Source organism: Monodelphis domestica, chromosome 2 (assembly GCF_027887165.1).
Source record: "Monodelphis domestica isolate mMonDom1 chromosome 2, mMonDom1.pri, whole genome shotgun sequence".
NCBI classification, from domain to species: domain Eukaryota; kingdom Metazoa; phylum Chordata; class Mammalia; order Didelphimorphia; family Didelphidae; genus Monodelphis; species Monodelphis domestica.
In genome coordinates this window covers 524,075,017-524,094,335 of record NC_077228.1, presented here as the reverse complement: position 1 = coordinate 524,094,335, position 19,319 = coordinate 524,075,017, and the positions used below count along the sequence as shown (strand labels likewise).

Below are 19,319 nucleotides of genomic sequence, written 5' to 3'. Positions count from 1 at the left end.
GCTGCCGGAGGGGGTGGGAGGCCTGCAGGATCCCCTCCTGCTTCGTGTCAGCCGTGTGGAGCAGTAGAGAGGAGAAGGGACTGGCCCGAGGGGACAACGGCAGGACCAGAATTCGGGTCTTCTCGATCCAAGGCCGACTCGCCCACGCCTGCGGCCAGGCCCCGTCTCAGGGCTGCCCCTACGATGCTCCCCGGCTCCGTGCAGGGTTAGGGGGCGCCCGGCGGGCAGCAGGCTCCACAGGAGGCCCTGGGAGCGCGGCCCGGGGCAGCGTGTCACCGACCGCCCCCTGCAAGGCCAGGGGCTCGGCCAGGACCCCGACAGGCAGCCCGGGGCCATGGGAGAGCCGAGACCGGAGCCAGAGCCAGCGACGGCTCTGCCCAGGCACGCGCCTCCGGTCATCCCGGCAGCCTGGTCCGACCCTCGTGTCCCCGCAGAGGAAACTGAGGCTGGCAGAGGTGGGGCGCCGGGAAGGCCCGGGCTGCGGGCCCTGCACTGTGGCCACAAAGCCCCCCGCTGCTTAGAAAGGCAGGCGCTTGATTTTGGGGTACCCAGTGAGAGTGCGGCTGGGAAGAGAATGGGTCACTGCTTGCATTTAAACCCTTTCCTAGGTCAGGGCTGGGCAGTGGGGGAGGGACTGGCCCAGGGTCATCCCGCTGGGATGTGTCTGAGGCCAGATGGGAACCCAGGAGCTCCCGTCTCCAGGCCTGGCTCTGTAAGGAAATTCCTTACCAGCCTCCCGGGGGGAAACCATTCTGCTGCCGCCGGGAGGCTCTGGGTCCGGGTAGAGAGCCTGGCCATCGAGGTCCGAGGCCGGGAGAGTCCCTCCTCCATAGGGCGGGGCGGTGGGGGGGCACAGAGGCCCCCCGAGGGCCCCCCAGGCTTCGGCTGACCACCCTGTCCTCTCTGTCCTAGGTCTCGCATCCGCAGAGAACTCTTCATTGAAGAAATCCAAGCAGGAAGCCAGAGCCAGGCCGGGGCCAGCGACTCGCCGTCGGCCAGGAGCGGCAGGGCAGCTCACAGCTCGGAGGGCGACAGCTGCGACGGGGTGGACCCCGAGGGGCCGCCCGAAGGGAAGACGGGCGCCCACGGGCCCGACGCGTGCGAAGACGCCGGCCACGCAGCCACAAAGTCTCAGGGAGGGCAGGCAGAGGCGGCGGTGGAAGCGAGCGGGGAGGCCCTGCAGCCCGCCAAGTCTTCAGAGAAAGCCGAGGCATTCCATTTGGGAATGGAGACCCTGGCCGAGACCACCGACGAGGGCCGGCCCCGAGGGCCGCGTCGGAGTTCTCCGCCAGGGTCTCACAGTTCAGGAGAACCTCTGGAGGCCCCACCAAACTCTGCTCCAAAAGAGGACGCCTCTACCTCAGCTGCCTCCACCGCGGGCCCGACCGGGGAGAGCCCCTACCGGCCGAAGGAGAGTTCGGAGAAAAGCCCCAGTTTGCCAAGTACCAGCTCCACCCCGGCGGGCCCCGGCCCCCAAAAGCCCCCCTCCCTCCAGAGCCTGTTCAGCTTCCCCGAGGCGGCCGGCTCCAAGAACACGCGAGACAACACCCTGAGGAAAAAGAAAGCTGCCAACTTAAACAACATCATCCACCGCCTGGAGAAGGCCGCCAGCCGCGAAGAGCCCGTCGAGTGGGAGTTCTGAGAGGCCGCTGGCCGCCCTGGCGCCCTCGCGGCCTGGACCGACCTCCCTCCCCTGTCCCTCTGCTGGCTGGCGTCCTTGGGTTGCGCACTTACCGCCCTGCAGGCCACAGGGCAAAATCGCCATAGGCCAAGGTGCATATAGAAAACAGAAGGGGCGTCGAGCCCATTTACGTTGCGTTTTCAAGGAAGAAAACAGAGATGTGTAGTCAAGCCTTTTTGTACCCTCAAGTGTTTTTTTTATTGCCCTAAGTGATTTCCACAGTTTCTGGAATAACTCTTACAACCTTTGCCTTGTGCCCTCGTCTTTCGTGTGGGCTTTTAAAAAAAATCAAACCCACATATTAAAAGGGGGCTTTTTATCTGCCATCTAATGGCTTCAGAGCGATAATACACTATTATCTTCTTAAACCAGGAAAAAATGGGGAGGGGGTGGGGAAATTTTTCAGAAAAGTTTAAAAAAAAAGAAAGTTTTTGTAGCTGTCCAGTTGCCACTAAGAGATTGCACAGTCAAGCCGACTCTAAACACACTAGTTTGGATTCCTAAATATTTTCAAGAAAAGAATCTTCTTGTTTGAAACTTTGAATTTAAAAAAAAACACATTTACTCCACATATTTTTTAACAAAAGAAAAAAAAAGTCACATCAGGAAAATATCTTGGTTTGTGGTAGCTGACGGGCGGGCGTCGTGTTTTCTGTGAGTGACAATAGAACCTTGATACGTAGTGCACATTACTCCATAGCTTTAACCGATTCTGGGCTTTTGCAGACCAGGGTCTGTTTAATACACTCCATTTTAGGCCAAATCAGGACAAAAAAAAATCGGAATCTAGGTATTTTATAATCTGCTTTTTAACCTCTAACCGCAGAGCACGCTGAACAGACCTCATATCTGGGAGGTTTCGGAGACAAGTTAGAACCGTAGCATGTACTTGTTGGTTTTGCTTAATTTATAGCGTCTATGTGTTTTGTTTGCCTGCGTGTGGATGTTTGTGTTGTGTGCGTGTGTGTGTGTGCGTGTGCGTGTGTGTGTATGTGTGTGTGTGTGAGCTTCAAAAAAGAAAGAGGGAAAAGAGTTGGCCAGTAACATTTCAGCATGCAGCTCGGGGGCTCTTGGTTACAATTTGAGGTGCCATGGGGAACTTGGAAAAGGTTCCACTCGTCGATGGAAGTCTTTCCTTGTTTTAGATGGTATCACATAGCACTCCCACTGAGCTGAAGCCTGCCTCACATGAAGATAGCTCCCTTGATGTCCTATTCTCTCTCTCTCCCTCCCTCCTTCCCTCCCTCCCTCCCTCTCTCTCTCTCTCCCTCCTTCCCTCCCTCTCTCTCTCTCTCTCTCTCTTCCTCCCTCCTTCCTTCCCTCCCTCTCTCTCTCTCCTTCCCTCCTTCCCTCCCTCTCTCTCTCTCTCTCTCTCTCTCTCTCTCTCTCTCTCTCTCTCTCTCTCTCTCTCTCTCTCTCTCTCTCTCTCCTTCCCTCCTTCCCTCCCTCTCTCTCTCTCTCTCTCTCTCTCTCTCCTTCCCTCCCTCTCTCTCCCTCCCTCCCTCCCTCCCTCTCTCTCTCCCTCCCTCCCTCTCTCTCTCTCCCTCCTTCCTTCCCTCCCTCCCTCTCTCTCTCCCTTTCTCTCTGTTTCCCTCTCTCCCTACCCCCTCTCTCTCCCTCTCTCTCTCTCTCTCTGTCTCTCTCTGTCTCTCTCTCTGTCTGTCTGTCTCTGTCTCTCTCTCTCTGTCTCTCTCTCTCTCTCTCTCTCTCTGTCTCTCTCTCTCTCTCTCTCTCTCTCTCTCTCTCTCTCTCTCTCTCATCCCCACAAGCTATCTCTTGCTATCACAGTATCCGTCACTATTGCTCTCTCCCTCTCCCTCTTCCCACTACAAGCACTGATCACTATTGTTGACGTTGTGGGAAGGTTGTTTAGTTGTGTTTGGTTTGTTGGGGTTTTTTCCTATAGAAGAAGAGAGCTCCCGGCAGTAACCATCCGGCCCTCCCCATCTCCCAAATAGAAATGGCCCAAACTCTTAAACCAAAATGTCCACGCTCTCGAATTCTGGTTCCGATGGTTTTGCCCATTATCGAGTTTGCCTCTTAAACACAAGATTCCTTTCTGCACAGTTTAGGACAGACTGAGTACAGATCAGAAGTCTAACTTGTCTCTAATTCCTCCTGTCGTCTCTGTGTATATGCGTGAGAACAGAGGTGAGTGCGAGTGTGCGCGAGTGGGTGCGTGCGCGGGCGTGAGAGCGGTTTTATACGTCTTGTCTTTTCTTACCTACTTGTGCACACATGGGAGTGCATTACTGCCACCTTTCTTCAATACACTCTTTTATCAGTTTGGCTTCAACAAATTTGCTAATTTAGACTCCTTTATTGCCATATCTTTAAAACTAACAATAGATGATTTCGGTATATATATAAATATATATATTATTTTTTTTTGCTTATTTATAGGTGCTGTATTTTATTATCTGATTGTTAGGAAGGGATGAAAGGGGGCAAATATTCTTTAGTGGGATAGACTGCCGGCAGTATTGGGTATACTTTACAAGATGTCATTGTCATACTGTATATTATTGATTGAAAACTTTTGACCGTGTTGTGTATCATTGAAACTTTTGTCTTAGGTCAGCATCTTTGGATGACATTCTCATGGTGCATTCGTTATTTCTTAAGTTGAATGACTATTTCTTTTTCTGGTGGGGGGAGGGGGCGCCACAATTTGGAAGGTATTCCCCCACTGCCACGCCTCGACGTGCTTGTATTAATTATCTCGTAGGATTTGGACTGTAAGATGTGAAACCATATTTCTTGCATGATGTTGTAGAAATGATGTATTTCATTTACAGTCTCTTAACCTGCAGCACTTAGTTTAAGTGTTCACAAATTCAGAGTCACTACACTTTTTTGGAATGCCTTTTCATGAATAAGAAGTATGCAGAAGGCTCTAGGAGGCTGGGAGACAGTAGTTTATCTTCGTATGGTCCGTCAGCTCTGAGCCCAACATCTGGTTCGGTGACTGAGGTTCCCGTAGGGAGTAGAGATCCAAATGGAGACCCTTGAGAAGAAAGCAGATCCCCATCTCGCCGAGCCCCAGTGCATTATGGAAGGAGACTGTTCAGGAAATGGCCAACCCCCTTCAAAAAAGACTTGTCAGGACCATGGAGAGCACCAGGAGAGCTTTGGGGAGGGACCCCTGGGAGAATCTAGCAGCCACAGGGCAAGTCTGAGGGCAAAAAGTATGGAGATAGAAATGAATATCTAGGTGACAAGAAGTATTTGCAAAGCCATCGAGCCCCGGAATGTTGTTGTGCAGCCTAGGTTCTCTATGCTTCTTCCAAGTAAATCATGATTTGGAGGGTTTTCTTTTTCTGACTAGATTGTCATGGACTACCTTCTTTATCTGACCTTTTCTTTTTTTTCCTTTTCTTTTTTTTAACCAGATTAACATCTGGGTGCTTGATACAATCAGTTGACTAAGGTTTGCTTGCAGCTCTGTTGGCAGGTTTTCCCCCTCCCCTATTATTTATTTGTGTAGTTTAGATCTCCACCCAGTGGTCTTTGATGTTAGGTTTTCATCTCAGTCTTTCCTACTCCCTAAGAGCTACCACTACAGGACATGGAAACCCATTTGGGGAGTTGACCTTCCCCCCACCCCGCATCGGCCCCCCTTCAATGGAACATAAGTTAATCTTTCATCTTGATAAGCAATATTCAAGTGCCTTGAAAAGCGTGCCCTTAGTTCAAGTTTACTTTCTTCCCAGCTCTGCATTTGGCCCTTCTCTAGATCTCTTTCACACATGCAAGCAGATCTCCCTCCTTTATGCTGTCACTTTAAAGGGCTGATTTGTACCTCTCCCCCAGGGAAAATGTTTCCATTTAAAACACTAACATTTAATTACAAGCTCCATTATACCATTTCACACGGTTTCTTTGTGCTAATTGGAGGCAGTATTCATCATTCTAGAGGCCAGGTTGCTGTTGGGGCTACCTTAGCCAGGCATGTCAGGTTTGTGTGTGACGCCCAGGATGAAAGGTGCGTTTGTTCCCGTAGAGATCGGCCGCCGCGAGCGCCTCTGGCTGCCCGTAAAGCCAGCCCTCATCCTGGCACACATCTGGAAAGGGGCAACCGACAGCTGTGCGTGGCCTTGGAGCTCCGTTTTCCCCATAACGGCAGACCTGCAAGGTGACTGCTTGGGAAGGCCACTGCTCTAAGTTAGTAAGCCAGGACAGTGTAAGGTCCCGGGGAGGAGGCAGGGACCCCTGGGGCCCCTGGTGCTCAGCCCCGCCAGGAAGGAGGGCTGGGGCGAGGACGGGAGACTGCCTCCCTCCACCCAAGACGGCTTTTCCAACACGGTCATTTCTATCAAGTTAATGGTAGGGGAAGACTGGAGGGGAGGGGGCGGCGTGGCAGCAGGCATTTGGAATGTTTGTGCACTCGCTCATCCAAAGCACAGAATACCCTGACCGGTTTTCTTCATCTCTCTTAAAGAAACAAGGGCCCCCCAAAACACCAGGCAGTTAGACCGATCGGATCTTTGCCAGTTTGGGCGTTTCCATAGGAGACTGTAGATTAGGCTCCTATGTTTGTCTGGCTCTGAAGCAGCATCCTCTTTAGGGGAAAAGGGGGCAGGAAGGGAGACGATGCCATTTCTGTCTAGGCTAAGCAAGCCATCTCACCATGCACCCTTGCAGAAAGAAGAGACCCAAATCTTGTGCCCCTTCTCTCAATTAGAGCCAGCATCCATGAGAGTGATTTCATAGCAAGAGAAGGAAGAAAATGCTTCATAGCCTCAATAAAGAAAGCTCAAGATTAGAGATTTCTTGTTCATTGCAATGAAATGGACAAATTGGGCTTGGAAAAACAGGTTTACTCCACCCAAGAGTGTGTATATATATATATGTATATATATGTATATGTACATATGTATGTCATATATTTCTTAGTAGGGAACAAACTCAGAAACTAGTCCACGATTGAATACTTAATATACAAATAGGCCCCAGGATGGAGGATTGTCTCAAAATTCCACTCTCTTTAAAGCATTCCTATGTAATCATCTCCATTTCTCTGATTTTTAGTGAAAAGGGGGGGGGGGACCCATCCCTTTAGAATAAGATGAAGGGCTTGGGGGATGGGGGGAATTGGAGTGGGCAAGGATACGCCCTTCTGGAGTTGATACAAAGTTGAATTCAATTCAGCAAACACTTACTGAATACAAGATGATTGTAACCTTTTAAAAAAATACAGCGTAGCCAAGAGATGCATCCATCTTCAAAGATGCAGTAAGAAATGCCCTGCAGCCAAGCTGTGTGGGTTTATTGAAGATCCCAAATTTCTAGAATTTTTAATCCAGCTCCAGGCACAGGGGTGATTTTTTTTTTTTTGGAGACTTAGAAGTGCAATCTTTGAGGAAATTACTTAAAAAATAAAACTTCCCCTAGATGGACCATACCCTGATAAACAAATGGGCCTCCAAATTGATGGAGTCACGACTAAAACCCAAACTTCAGATTATGTCCCCTGCTCTTGACTGGCTTAAAAACTGGCTCCCCTTTCTCTCACCCCCTCCTTTAATCGATGGCCTCCCTTCTTCCTATCACTCTCCACTGGTGCTGTTAGGAAAGTGGGATGAGATAGAACAGGCCAGAGACAGGAAGGAAAGGAGTAACCTGGCCTCATGGGTGGTGGGTGGGTGAATGTGGGCGAGAGCTGCTGGTCTTCCCTTTACAGGTGTCTTCAAGGCACAATTTGGGGGCTGTAGAATAACAAGTTGTCCTTACATCTTGGTATTGAATAGAACTCTGCTGTCTTGCATTTCCTCTTCTTCCATTCTTCTCTTTTCTCTTTCCTCTATTTCTTTCATTCTCTTTTTATTCCTCCCTTTTTAGCATTCCTTTTTCTTTTTCTCCTCTTCCTCTCTCTTTTTCCCTTCTCTCCCTTATTTCATTCTCTTCAGGCAGTTCTGCCCTGCCTTTGGGGGTCAGCCATTCCTATTGACATCAGTGAGAGCCACCATTTCCATCTTAGTGAAGGACTGTTTCCAAAATGATGAGATTATCCCGTAGCCCCATTACTAGTCAGAACTAGCCAACCTAACTCCATATTTTGATGTTGAGTAGATAGAGGATTCATGGCATCTCATCTTGAGATAGGGAGTCTTCTTCTCCCCGCCCCCCCCCCCAATCAATCAAATGGTTTTTAAAGAACATCTTCCACTGTCTAGATTGCCTAAGAATCGAGTTCCTGGAGTCCCCGTGAAGCGGTGAGATCTCACTGGTGCCCGTTATCAGTGGGCTCCTAAAGAGCATCAGTGTGACTGTGCAGAGAGTGCTGAATGAGAAGTTGAGACCCTCCATTCCGCTTTAGCCCTTGGAGACAATAGACTGACCCTTTGTGCCCCTCCACTGCCTAGGCTTTGAGAGGAGAGAGCTGGCCCAGAGCATCTCTAAGGTTGAGCTTTCAGCTCGTACCATTTGTGGGTGATCGTGTGCGTAAGAATGGAATGGCTCTTTGGAAAGCGATGATAAATGCTGGGCAATTTGTGTAATCTCCTTATACCTGGGAAGGTAAATAATATGCATTCACAGAAAAATCCTATATTTAGAGGCCCCCAAAGAGGCACGGCAGTTTCTATTTTGTGTCTTAATGGCTTGAAATCAGTCATTAAAATCTCCAAGGTAAAATGATTATGCCAAAGGGGGGGGAGGAGGGGCAACTGGCACAGTTCCAACCATGTAATTTCAGGTAATATGCATTCTAATACCAAGGCTACCTCCATTTAGCAGCCTGGAAGCCATGTGTGCATGCTAAGAACTGTCTGAGGATGAAAATTATCCTGCCTGCCAATGGTTTCTGCCCTTTTTAGTTGAAAACTACCAGGGAGAGAAGAAAGTCATTTAGCTACTAAAAAGGTAACTTTTCAGGATCCCCTCCATGAAACAAGCTTAAACTAAGAGTTTGCTGGCAGTTTCCAAGAGTGCGTGAGCTTAGGCAAGCCAGCAGAAGGGAGAGATCTCCAGTCAGAAATGCTTGCTTTTGGGGGTGGGGGGAGAAGGGGGAAAGCCCGACTACCACCCCAGTTTGGCCATTACAAATATTGCCAGGCCACACCAAGTCTTAACCCACCCTAGCCCTTGCCTGTGACTTCCTGGTAAGAAAACAAGGAGAATCAGCCTTTTACAATTAAGTCAACTATTACCTCTCCCACTTATTCCCCCCTCCCCCAAAAGGAGTTGTCATTTCAGTGGCTGTCATTGAGAGCCATTGCTTTTGTGTGTAAAATGGCATTTAGCTTTAATAAAAAAAAATGTTTCCCAAAGCTCCTACTCGCCCCCCCAAATGCTCAATTTTCGAGTTCTACATTACAGAGAAGCCCCCTTCAGGTGAGGGAGAGGACTGTTTTCCCAGCACCTCTGCCCCCCCCCCTTCTGTCTAGAGAGGTCACCTTTTGTTAATCACTTCTCGTGGGTTACTTTTGTTTATTCCAGAATGTCCCAAAGTCTAATTAAGGTCTTCTTATGATGCAACGTTCTCTAGCAATGTTTAGATTTTGAAGTTTCTACCATAAAATGATATTTATCAAACTTTCTGTAATCAGAAAGGAAAGGTGCCTTATATCCTGATGTCATTAGCATGTCCCCATTGAAAAGGACCTAAAGCACAGTGTATACATGAGCAGACAGGACAGATTTAGTTAAAAGTTAAAAAAAAAAATCACAATGCAGCTGAGTGGCCCTGGATTGCTAATTAGAAAAGAAAACTAGAAAGCACTTAAATAGATTAGCGTGTGAAAAGCTTGGTGCAATAAACATTTTATATTATTTTAGTTTTAAAAGCTTAAAACTGTATTGCACACCGAATGTAGACAAAGAAGCTTTCGACTGGGGTGATTCAAGTCATATCCTTATCTAAGTAGATTCACTGGGGTTCCTTTTGCCTTTCGAGTTAAGATGGAGCAGACCTCAGTCTGCCACCCCAACCCTCGTGGCCACTGGCTGGCGACCACGGAGGGACCCTTACATCCTGACGAGCAAGCGGCTTGTCCGTACACGCTCATTTTCAAGACCTTGATTCATCAAGCACCCATATGGTCTGGACCTGAGGAACAGCACCTCTTTTCTTGGATGCCTTGAAATATTTCTATAGAAGGAAGGAATGTCACGACACCAGCCTGGACCTTGGGAAGTCAGGAGGCTTTTCCATTCTGTTCCTTTTGCGCTCCCACCTGGTCAGCACTTCCAAGCCCTGGTTTTGGTTGTTTTGTTTTGTTTTTCCTTACTTAAATTAACCAGGCACTGACCTGTCAACATAAAGATGATTATAAAAGGATGTCTTCTTTAAAGGTTATTTCTATCCTCTTCTATTTATTATTAGGTTCATTATTTTAAATCCTTTGCCAGAGTAGTTTGGTTATTTGTGTGTGCGTGTGTGTATGTGTGTGTGTGTGCGTGCTTTTCCCCATATGAACACAACTTACACCTTTCCCAGATTCCTGGGATGAGTGAATCCTGGCCAGCTGGGGCCAGGACAGAGTAGAGCTATTTCTAGTGGATTGATGGGTTCAGAGTCTGCTTAGCACAATCAAGGCACCCATTTTTTGCAGTAAGCCCTTTAAAAGATTTCCATCCATTCCTCACCATTTAACCTGAAGAGTTTACGAACAAAAACCCACCAGTTATAATGCTAAGTGCTGAGATGACAGAAGCTTGGTGTGAGGGACTGCAAACGAGACTTAGAAAGAAGCCAAGGCCAAAAACCCAAAGCCTCCTAGAGCCTCTCTCAATACTTTGGAGTTCATGAAGATAGAGTCCTCTTTGGCAGGAAGTGCATTGCAGTCTATCCGAGGCTATCGCTTTCAGATGAGAGACGGGTTTCCTGCAATGTACAGCTCGGTTCACATGTTTTAGTTGATGGATTCAGAGTCGTGATTGTTGTTATTTTCTTGCCTATGAAGTTAGCCAAAACTGTCTGGTGAAGCACCATCTTTTCCTAGTGTCCGCCATCGCAGGGCCTCTCGGAACTAGGACAGAATGGGGAAGGGGCCTGGAATGTTCAGGCAAGCATTCTGGGGGCAAAATCCCAGCGACAGAGCGAGGCAGCAATTTTCACAAAATGAAAACGATGCTCAAGATCTCGCCTGGTTTCCAAGGGAAGGGAGGGAAGGAGCAAGAAGGGGTCTGCTTTCCAACTGCCAGGGCTTCCGTCAAATCTAAACCAGCATGGGTCCCAGGAGAAAGACGCTTCCTTAAAGTAGGCACAGGCCTAAGGAACTGAGCACATCACTGCTTCTATGGATCAGAAGCAAACTCCCACTTTGCCTTTTAAGGATGGATGGTCCCACTAAACAATAGACCTTTTTTTCCTGAATATATTTTTGTGTGTGTGCTGTGGCTTTTTCCCCGTTTTGTTCCTGTTTTTTTTTTTTTTATTTGGGGTTTTTTTTTGGGGGGGTGGAACTAGGTGATGCTTTTGTTTTGAGTAAAGTCCTCTGATTTAAAAAAAAAAAAATCATTGTTCCCCTCTGCAGAGGGTTTTCATTTTTACCCAAAGTCTATGCATTTCTATAGATTGAGCTGGTTTTCAGCCTCTTTTCTCAAGAACGCTGGCAGGACATGTCCCACCCTTGACAAACCCCTCGGAAAAATGCCGTCTATTTAAGCGACTCGAGAATTTGGAGAAAATTCCCAAGGCATTTGAGAGTAACTTGTTATAACAGAAAAGGGTTGGTTTTTTTTTCCTCTCATTTATTTTTAAGTGGTTTTCTTCACATCCCTTTTTGTTTAGTAAGAAATTTAACTCTTTGCATTTGTGCAATAACTACTTGCCATGATAATGGGCAGTTTTTTTCATGCCCTGACTACTAATACAGCACAAAATGAACTCAAACAGAAAGTGGTGTACTTTTTCCTGAGAACGATTTTTTTGTCAATTTCATTTTTTTGAAATAAGCTCAGTTTTACCCCAGTGTACTGTGGTGTCTTACATTTTTAGCAGTATTTTATATTTTTTTTTTCTGTAACGCACTAAGTCTTAGATGTTTTTAGAGCTTGTTTGTTAAATTCACAATCACAGATTTAAAAAAAAATCCTCACAAAGACCCAATTGACCAAAAAAAAGTGTCATTTTTTTGTACAAATAGCTTTGAGAAGCCTTTCTTGTGTTGCTGTGGCTCATCTTTTGTAACATTTTATTTCTTGCTATTTGTTTAAACATAAAAAGTAAAAGTTTATATGGCAGGCATTGGCGGGCAAAAGTCCCTCTGGGCCAGCCCAATGGCATTGTTTCTTCTGTCCTTGTTTGGTTAGCCATATAATGTTTGTTCTCAGCACTGTACAACGGTCCCTATATGATATGGAGAAGCAATATCACTGTATGAAACTCACACGATGTATTATTATTATTATTCACTAGCACCCTAGGTGTGATAATTGAAGTAAATATCTTTTATACAAACACAAGAATGTGTGGGTTGTCTTTATTAAGGTGGACTGGAACCTGGTTCTAAGCAGCAAACATTTACATTTATGGCGTCAACCAATGCCAATGGAGCCATTGTTATTAAGCTTAAATTTGGTTTTGACCCCCAAGGTGTTCTCTGTTCTGGAGCTTCCTGTGATCATGGGCACACACACACTTGGCAACTGAAAGGAGGGGACTGGTTAAGACACCTCCAGAGGGTCCGCATGCGGTCTATCCCGGGCAAAGGGTCTTCTCACCTTTTACCAGGAGCGTACCTTCCTAATGACCTGATGTCATAGCAGCTGGCCTGTCCAGAGCCTGAGGTCAAAGACAGATACATGAGACCAAATTAAGCTTTTAGGTCTGATGAGTGAGCGGGGGAAAGGCTAGGCTTCTGAAAAGGCCGTTGTCCTGGAAACGAGGACATTTGAGTTCTTGTAGAAGGAAGGCAGTGGGGATGACGGAACCCTCTGAAGAGTTAACCGGTCAGATTTCTCCAGATGTTTATGATTGTGATTGCATTTTTCATCTGGGGGTTATTGGATTTGAAAAGAAAATTGCCTACTGTAATATTTTATGAATGTGGTTTTTGTGATTCCATCTTGCACTTATTTACAGAATTACGGGTTGGAAAAGCTTCTCTCTGTGATGCTCAAGTCGCTAACTGCTTTCTTTGCCTCCGTGTGAAACTGTATGGAAGTCTGCTCACGCAGAGATTTGTAGCCTTTGTTGTGTCCCGACCTCTTGTTGGCGGTCAGTCTGGTGAAGCACAAAGCCCTTCTCAAGATCATAGTGGTCAATGACTAAAATAAAATCAGGAGGGTGTTAAGGCATAGGGTTTAAAGGCAGCCAATTATCTCGAAATACAGTTATCAAAACATTTTCTAAAAAAACATTTCATGGGGACAGTTCGGTGGCTCAGTGGATTCAGAGTTAGGCCCAGAGATGGGAGGTGCTGGATTCAAATGTGGCCTCAGATGCTTCCTAGCGATGTGACCCTGGGCAAGTCACTTAACCCCCATTGCCTAAACCCATACTACTCTTCTTTCTTAGAAGTAATTCTAAGGCAGAAGGTAAGGGTTATTTGTTTGTTTTTTAAAGGTTTACCTAAGATCATTCAGTGGGCAGAAGCCCAGCTTCTACATTTCCCATTCAATCCCCTTTCTTTATATCCAGGCCTCTAAAACTGAGGTGAACCAGTTTCTGCTCTCCCATTGACTAGATGACCCCCTTGGCAAATTGCTTAACATCTTTGGAATTCCGTTTCTCTCTTGGTAAAGTGTTTTTTTTTAAATGCCTCTCATTCTCTTCTCCCATTGTGGTACCATATTTCACATTTATAGAATGTTTCTGACTTACTGAACATTTCTATTTTTGTTTCATCCATAAGACAACCCAGATCTAGGGCTGGGCGGGACCTCAGAGACCATTTTAGTCTGCCACCCACCCTCCCATTTTACAAATGAAGAAACTAAGACCCAAGGAGATTGTGACTTGGCCCAAGGTCTCCCAGACAGTAAGCATTGGCGTTCGCATTAGATCCCAAACCTTGAGAGCCAGAGCTAGAGTTTGAATGTGCAGAGTAAGGCCCAAAAGGAATTTAAGTGACTTGCCCAGGTTGATCCAGGGAACAAGGATGATAGGTGGGATTTGAACCCAAACCCTCTTGACTCTAGGGCCCAGACTCTTTCCACTATCCCACACAGCATTGTAAGTATGATCCTATTCTACAAAAAGAGACCATGGAGGCTCAGAGTTGCCTGAGGCCAACAGCCACAAACTCAGGGAGCCAGTCCTCTGACTCCAAGGCCAGAATTCTTCTGTCACCCCATGCAACAATGAGATGAAATAAAATGCTGTGAATGAAGACTTCATACTCTCAAACAAAAATAGGGGCAGCTGGATGGCTCAGTGGACAGAGCTCTAGGCCTAGAGATGGGAGGTCCTGGGTTCAAATCTGACCTCAGACACTTCCTAGCTGGGCAAGTCACTTCACCCCCATTGCCTAGCCCTTAGTGCTCTTCTGCCTTGGGACCAATACACAGTTTTGATTCCAAGTCAAAGTCAGGGTTTAAGAAAGAATAAAAAAGAACCACAGGCCAAAGAGTCAATGACAGTTTTATTTCAAATGGGATCTTCAAAAGCTGGCCTAAGTGTTAGTGGATTCCTGTTTTCTTATGTTTTAAAGAGACCTAAAATATTCCCACTCCTCACCCCGGCCACGAATCTCACAGCCACGTCGGGAGAAGAGAAGGCTTAGCAGAGATAGGAGAGCCGAAGGGTTCGTGATTCTCTGCTTGGGCCCAGAGGACAGAAGGGAGGAAGGGAGAGGAAATTGTAGAGGCAGAATCCGGCTCAGCAGATGGGAAGACTCCCAGAGCCTTAGGTTCGTCCCAAAGTGGAGGGAGCTGCCCTCTCTGGGGCCTTCAGAGGCTGAGTGACCGTTGGTCCAGTCTGTTGGGGAAGCCTCCAAGGCTCCCTCCCTGGGTTTCTCTCCTCTGTTTCTGCTGTCGGCAGGCACCTGTGTTTTGTTAGCAGTGGTAGTCGAGGCAGCTGCAGGAGAGGCCTGGTGGAAACGTTTCTGTTCTCTTCCTTTATCGGTGACTGGCCTGGCATATCTCTGGGCGGCAGTTTGGCAGCCCAGGAACGAGAACCAATGAGCTGGCAAGATGTGTGCTTCCTCAAATGAAGGGAAGCGAATGGATGATGTTGGCCGGCCAGTCCTGGACAGACAGGAAGAGCCATCACGGGGTCTGAAGCCAAAGGACCTGGTTTTAATTCTCCACTTGGTGGCTTTGGGGAAACTGTGTCAACTCCCTGGGCCTCGGTTTCCTCATCTGTAAAGTGAGGGCCTTCACCCAGATGGCCCCTCGTGTCTCTTCTGGCTATAGATGATCCTATGAATAAGCAGCCAGGCACTGGGGAAGACAAAGACAAAAGTGAGATCATTCTTGTTCTCGGGGTGACAGTAGAGTGACATGTTGTCACCCCTCCATGCCGGGTGGGGAGGTGCTGTGTATATCTGCAGCGGGTCCCCAAAGCCTTCCGGGCAGTCTTAAGCTTGAATGGCTGCCCTGGAACTTTTGGGACACACAAATGACTACCTACAAGGTAATTGGATCAATTAGGGCGAAGTTGCCACTGGAGGGAGAGCTCCTGGGTAGGACTGAGCGTTGGGCCTGACTTTTGATAGAAGCCAAGAATTCCAAGAGGCAGAGAGATGAGGAGGGAGAGCCTCTGTTCCAGGCACTCGGTGCAGGAGGGGAAAAGGAGGTGGAATGTCAGGTATGAGGAACAGGAAGACCAGTTTGACTAGACCTAGAGAATGTGTGATGGGGAATAATGATTAACGGGGCCTGAAAGGGACACTAGAATCAGACCCAAAGGAGGGCTTTGGACGCCAGCGGAGGAATCTGGATTTGGTCCCAGGGCAAATGGAAGCCCCTGGACGTTAGTGAGGAAGGAGGCAACCTGGGCATCAAGAAAGTCCAGCCAGACGAGCATGAGCCAACCCTGAGCCTGACGTGCATCAGACAATCCATAAACGCTGGTTGGATGAATAATAACGAATGGATAGATAGCTCCTCCTCCCTCAGACGTGCTCCAGAGTGGGCCCGTGACTTACAGAACCCACATCCTGGCTGTCCAGAATCCACGAGCATTTCCTAGAATTCCTTCTTGAGTCAGGTATGTGCTAAGCCTCAGAAATACAGAATAAACGTGTCCTATCCCTCACGGAATTTCTACTCCAATGGGCAGGACCGGCCATACACCGAAACAGAGGGAGTGGATGGAGTTTCCCTTGGAGGGGAGGCTCTAACAACTGAGGGTGGCAGACAGAGAGGGGCAACTCGGGGACCACTAAAGGGTTCCTGCAGAAGGTGGCATTAAGCTGAGTTTGGAAGGAAGCAAAGGAAACTTCAGAGGAAGAATGAAGGGGCTGGGCATTGGGCTTTGCAAGATCAAAGGAAGAGAGGCCAAAGAATGGGTATTGTGGGTGAGGAACAGCAAAGAGGCCAAGAGGGGTGCAGTGTGTCATGTGACATGATGTCACTCTCCTATTGTCACCCCCTAAGGACAAGGATGATTTCGGTTTGTCTTTGCATCCCCAGTAGCTGGCATATAGGAGGTGCTGGAAGGTAGACTGGGACTAGGCTGTGAAGGGCGTTGGACTCCCAACAGAGTTTATAGAATTATCCAGCCCTGATCTATCCCAATTGGTTTGGGTCAGGAAAGCTGTCTGTGCCCACCCAGAGAGTCTTCTCTGTTCTTGGCTTCACCAGCAGTGGGGGCCACTGCCTCTTATGAGATGCGATGCCTGGAGCCATTTGGAGAAATGATTTGTTTCCAGAATTTCCCAAAATGTAAAGCTTCAATTAAAGTAAGCCGGGCCACCTCCTTGTTCCTTTTAACTGGGAGTAAGATCATCAAGAAGTGAGGAGAAATGGGCTACTGGCTTGGGCCATAGTATTTGCTGTTGAAAGCAATGATCGCCATTTGGTGCCCAGCATCCTTGTCCTAGTGGATATCCAAACAGAGTCATGTTGTCATTTGGCCTTCAAGAAACATGGCAAAGACCATGTGTGGAATGCGTTAAAGTGACTCTAAGGTCAATTTACCCAAGAAAATCATGTCACTGTGGACCATAAGGTCAGAGGCTTAAAGTTAGGAGGGACCTTAGAGGCCATTAGGCCAATTTCCTCATTTGACCAAAAAAAATGGGGGGGGGGGGGGGGGGAGACTGAGGCTAAGAGCACTTAAGTGATTTGCCCAGGTTTACCACTAGCAATCAGCATTAGATCTGGGATTTGAAACTAGGTTCTATGACAGCCAGAGCCATTCAGAAGGGATTTCAAAGGCCACCTCATTTCATAAATGAGGAAATTAAAGCTAATTTAATATAATAATAATTTAACCCAAAGTCATTCAGCTCATGATTGTCTGAGACTAGATTTGAACTCTCTTCTGGGACTCTCCATTTTGCCTCGATGCCTAAAGACAGTGTTGGTCAAACGAGATAATATCTATAAACCACTTAGCACAGTGCCTGGCACAGAACAGGGGCTTCATAAAGGCCCATTCCCTCCTCCTTCCCCCATGTTGGCCATGGATCCACCATGACATGATTTCCCCATGTGATCTGATCTTAAAACATGTGGAGGCATTCCATACATTGTTTTTGTAGTATTTCTTCAAGGCCAAATGACCTGTGACTAGATGAAGTAACTCATTCGTTAATTAGTAGCTAATCAGGACAATGCAGTCATGAAGACTTGAGTCATGAGTCACTCTGACTTACCAGCTGTGGACACTTAACCTCTTTGGTCCCTTCCAGCCCTAAATCAGTGAGACTCTGAAAATGAATTTTCCTCTGACAATCAGCCCCATTTTGAATCTGCTCCCACCAAAACGTTTACCTCAGTCCTAGTCTTCAATCCCAAATCCATTAGTTTTCCTTTTCTTCTCTCTGAAAATGCCAACTTCAGGAAGCTTCCCCTTTCCCCTATTGTGATCTCTCCCTCCCCTAACCCCCGGGGTCCTTTGTCTGTCTGTCTCTTAAGACACCTAATTGTTCATGTCCTGGTATCTCTGTCCTTTTCTGGCTGCTTGTTTTGGGGTACGCTGCCTCAGTTTCCTGATCTATAAAATGAAGTATCATAGGATCATAGGTGGAGAGCCAGAAGGGGGCAGACGCCGGGTAGTCAAATTATGGTCAAATCCTCTCATTTTACACATGAGGAAACTGAGGCTTAGAGGGTTAAGTGACTTGCCCAGAATCACACAGTAGCTAGGTATCTGAGGTGGGACTCAAATTCAAGACTTCCTAAGGCCAAGCCTTGTACTCTTTCCACAAAATGACCTCTAGGACTTTTTTTTAGCTTTATACCCAACTCTCAGCACAGCAGATAATGAAATAAGCAATTAAAATGGAAGTTAGAATCATCTTTCACAGTAATGTAGTAAGGTTTAAGGTTTACAAAGTGTTTCCCTCAGTTTCTTCAGCTTTCAAATGGCTCTTAGGTCTCTTCCAGCTGGAGATCTGTGATCCCTGTGATTCTAAACAGGCAAGACAGGAGCTATTATTTTGCAGATTTTTTTTTTTTACAGATTTTACTTCCTAGTGAGGCTCTAAAGAGATAAATAACTTGCCCAAGATCACGTATTGAAGATGTTAGGAGACAGGTTCAAGCCCCAGAGCTGCTTCCTCCAAGTCCAGCACTGTATCCACTACCCCAGGCCTCCTTGATCCCATCCGACTTGCAATAATCTTTTAGATGGGCCAGCTTGAACATCCCATAAGTCCCAAGCACTATGCTTCGAAACAGATGCTAACAAAGTCAGTTCAGGGATAGGCCTTGCTACTTCGGCTAGCTGTATCAGCTGCTAACCCCTCTTCCCAGAACAATGAAGGGCATCCACTCCCACTGGTCCTTGGGCCCTGACTATCCTCTCTCAGTTTCTTTACTGAATTCTTGCTCTCAGATTCATATGGGATCTCCTCAAGGTCTTCCCTGAGGCCCCTAACCATAGTGATCATCCTCCCTCAGACCTCTCAAAGCACCTTGTCACCCCCCTCATTTATCCTTCTGTTGTTCTCTATGGTCAGTGATGTATATGGCTCATCATCCCCTAATTAGTCAATCAGAGGAATCGTGGCTCCTCTCAGAGCATAGAATAGTGTCTTACTAAGGATACCAGAAGTGCCTAATAAATGCTAATTGAACTGGGGGAAAAGAAAGCAAGGCATTGCATATTTGTTTCCACCATACTATTTATTGTAGTCCAAGCTCAGAAGTGAATTGAAAAAGAAAACTGATTCAGATAACATTACAGACAACTCCTGATGGCAAGGATACCTCATACTTTAGAGTGCTCCGAATGGTTTTTCTGCTAAGAATTTTCACAACTTGATCTCATGTGAGTACCAAGCCATTTCATCCTTTTCCTTTCATGACTTGACCTTGCCCATCTAGGATTCCAGTTCCATTCAGTTCAGCCAATTCATTATGCACCTACCTTTGTGGCAAGCACCGCCCTAGCCCAGGAGATACAAAGACAAAAATGAAGCCATTCCTGCCCTCAAGGAACTTACAATCTACAAGAGGGAAAGTACCCTACGCAGATAAATGTGCAAAATATACCTTATAAGAACAAAATGTGGGCAAGAGAATTCTAACTGGGAAAATTTAGACAAAACAATTTTTTTGACCCAATCAGTGATTTCTT

At 47.0% G+C, this 19,319-nt stretch overlaps 1 protein-coding gene across 11 annotated transcripts in view; it reads left to right on the top strand.

Annotated features, from left to right (window-relative positions):
• Positions 1–12,094, top strand: part of CUX1 (cut like homeobox 1) — a 294,746-nt gene extending 282,652 nt beyond the window's left edge. For all 11 annotated transcript variants that reach the window (XM_056819814.1, XM_056819812.1, XM_056819810.1 and 8 more), the window contains one exon: positions 913–12,094. In XM_056819814.1, the coding sequence (XP_056675792.1) occupies positions 913–1,642 (730 nt within the window). In that variant the 3' untranslated portion in view covers positions 1,643–12,094. The remainder of the gene's footprint in view (positions 1–912) is intronic.
• Positions 12,095–19,319: the final 7,225 nt, after the last annotated feature.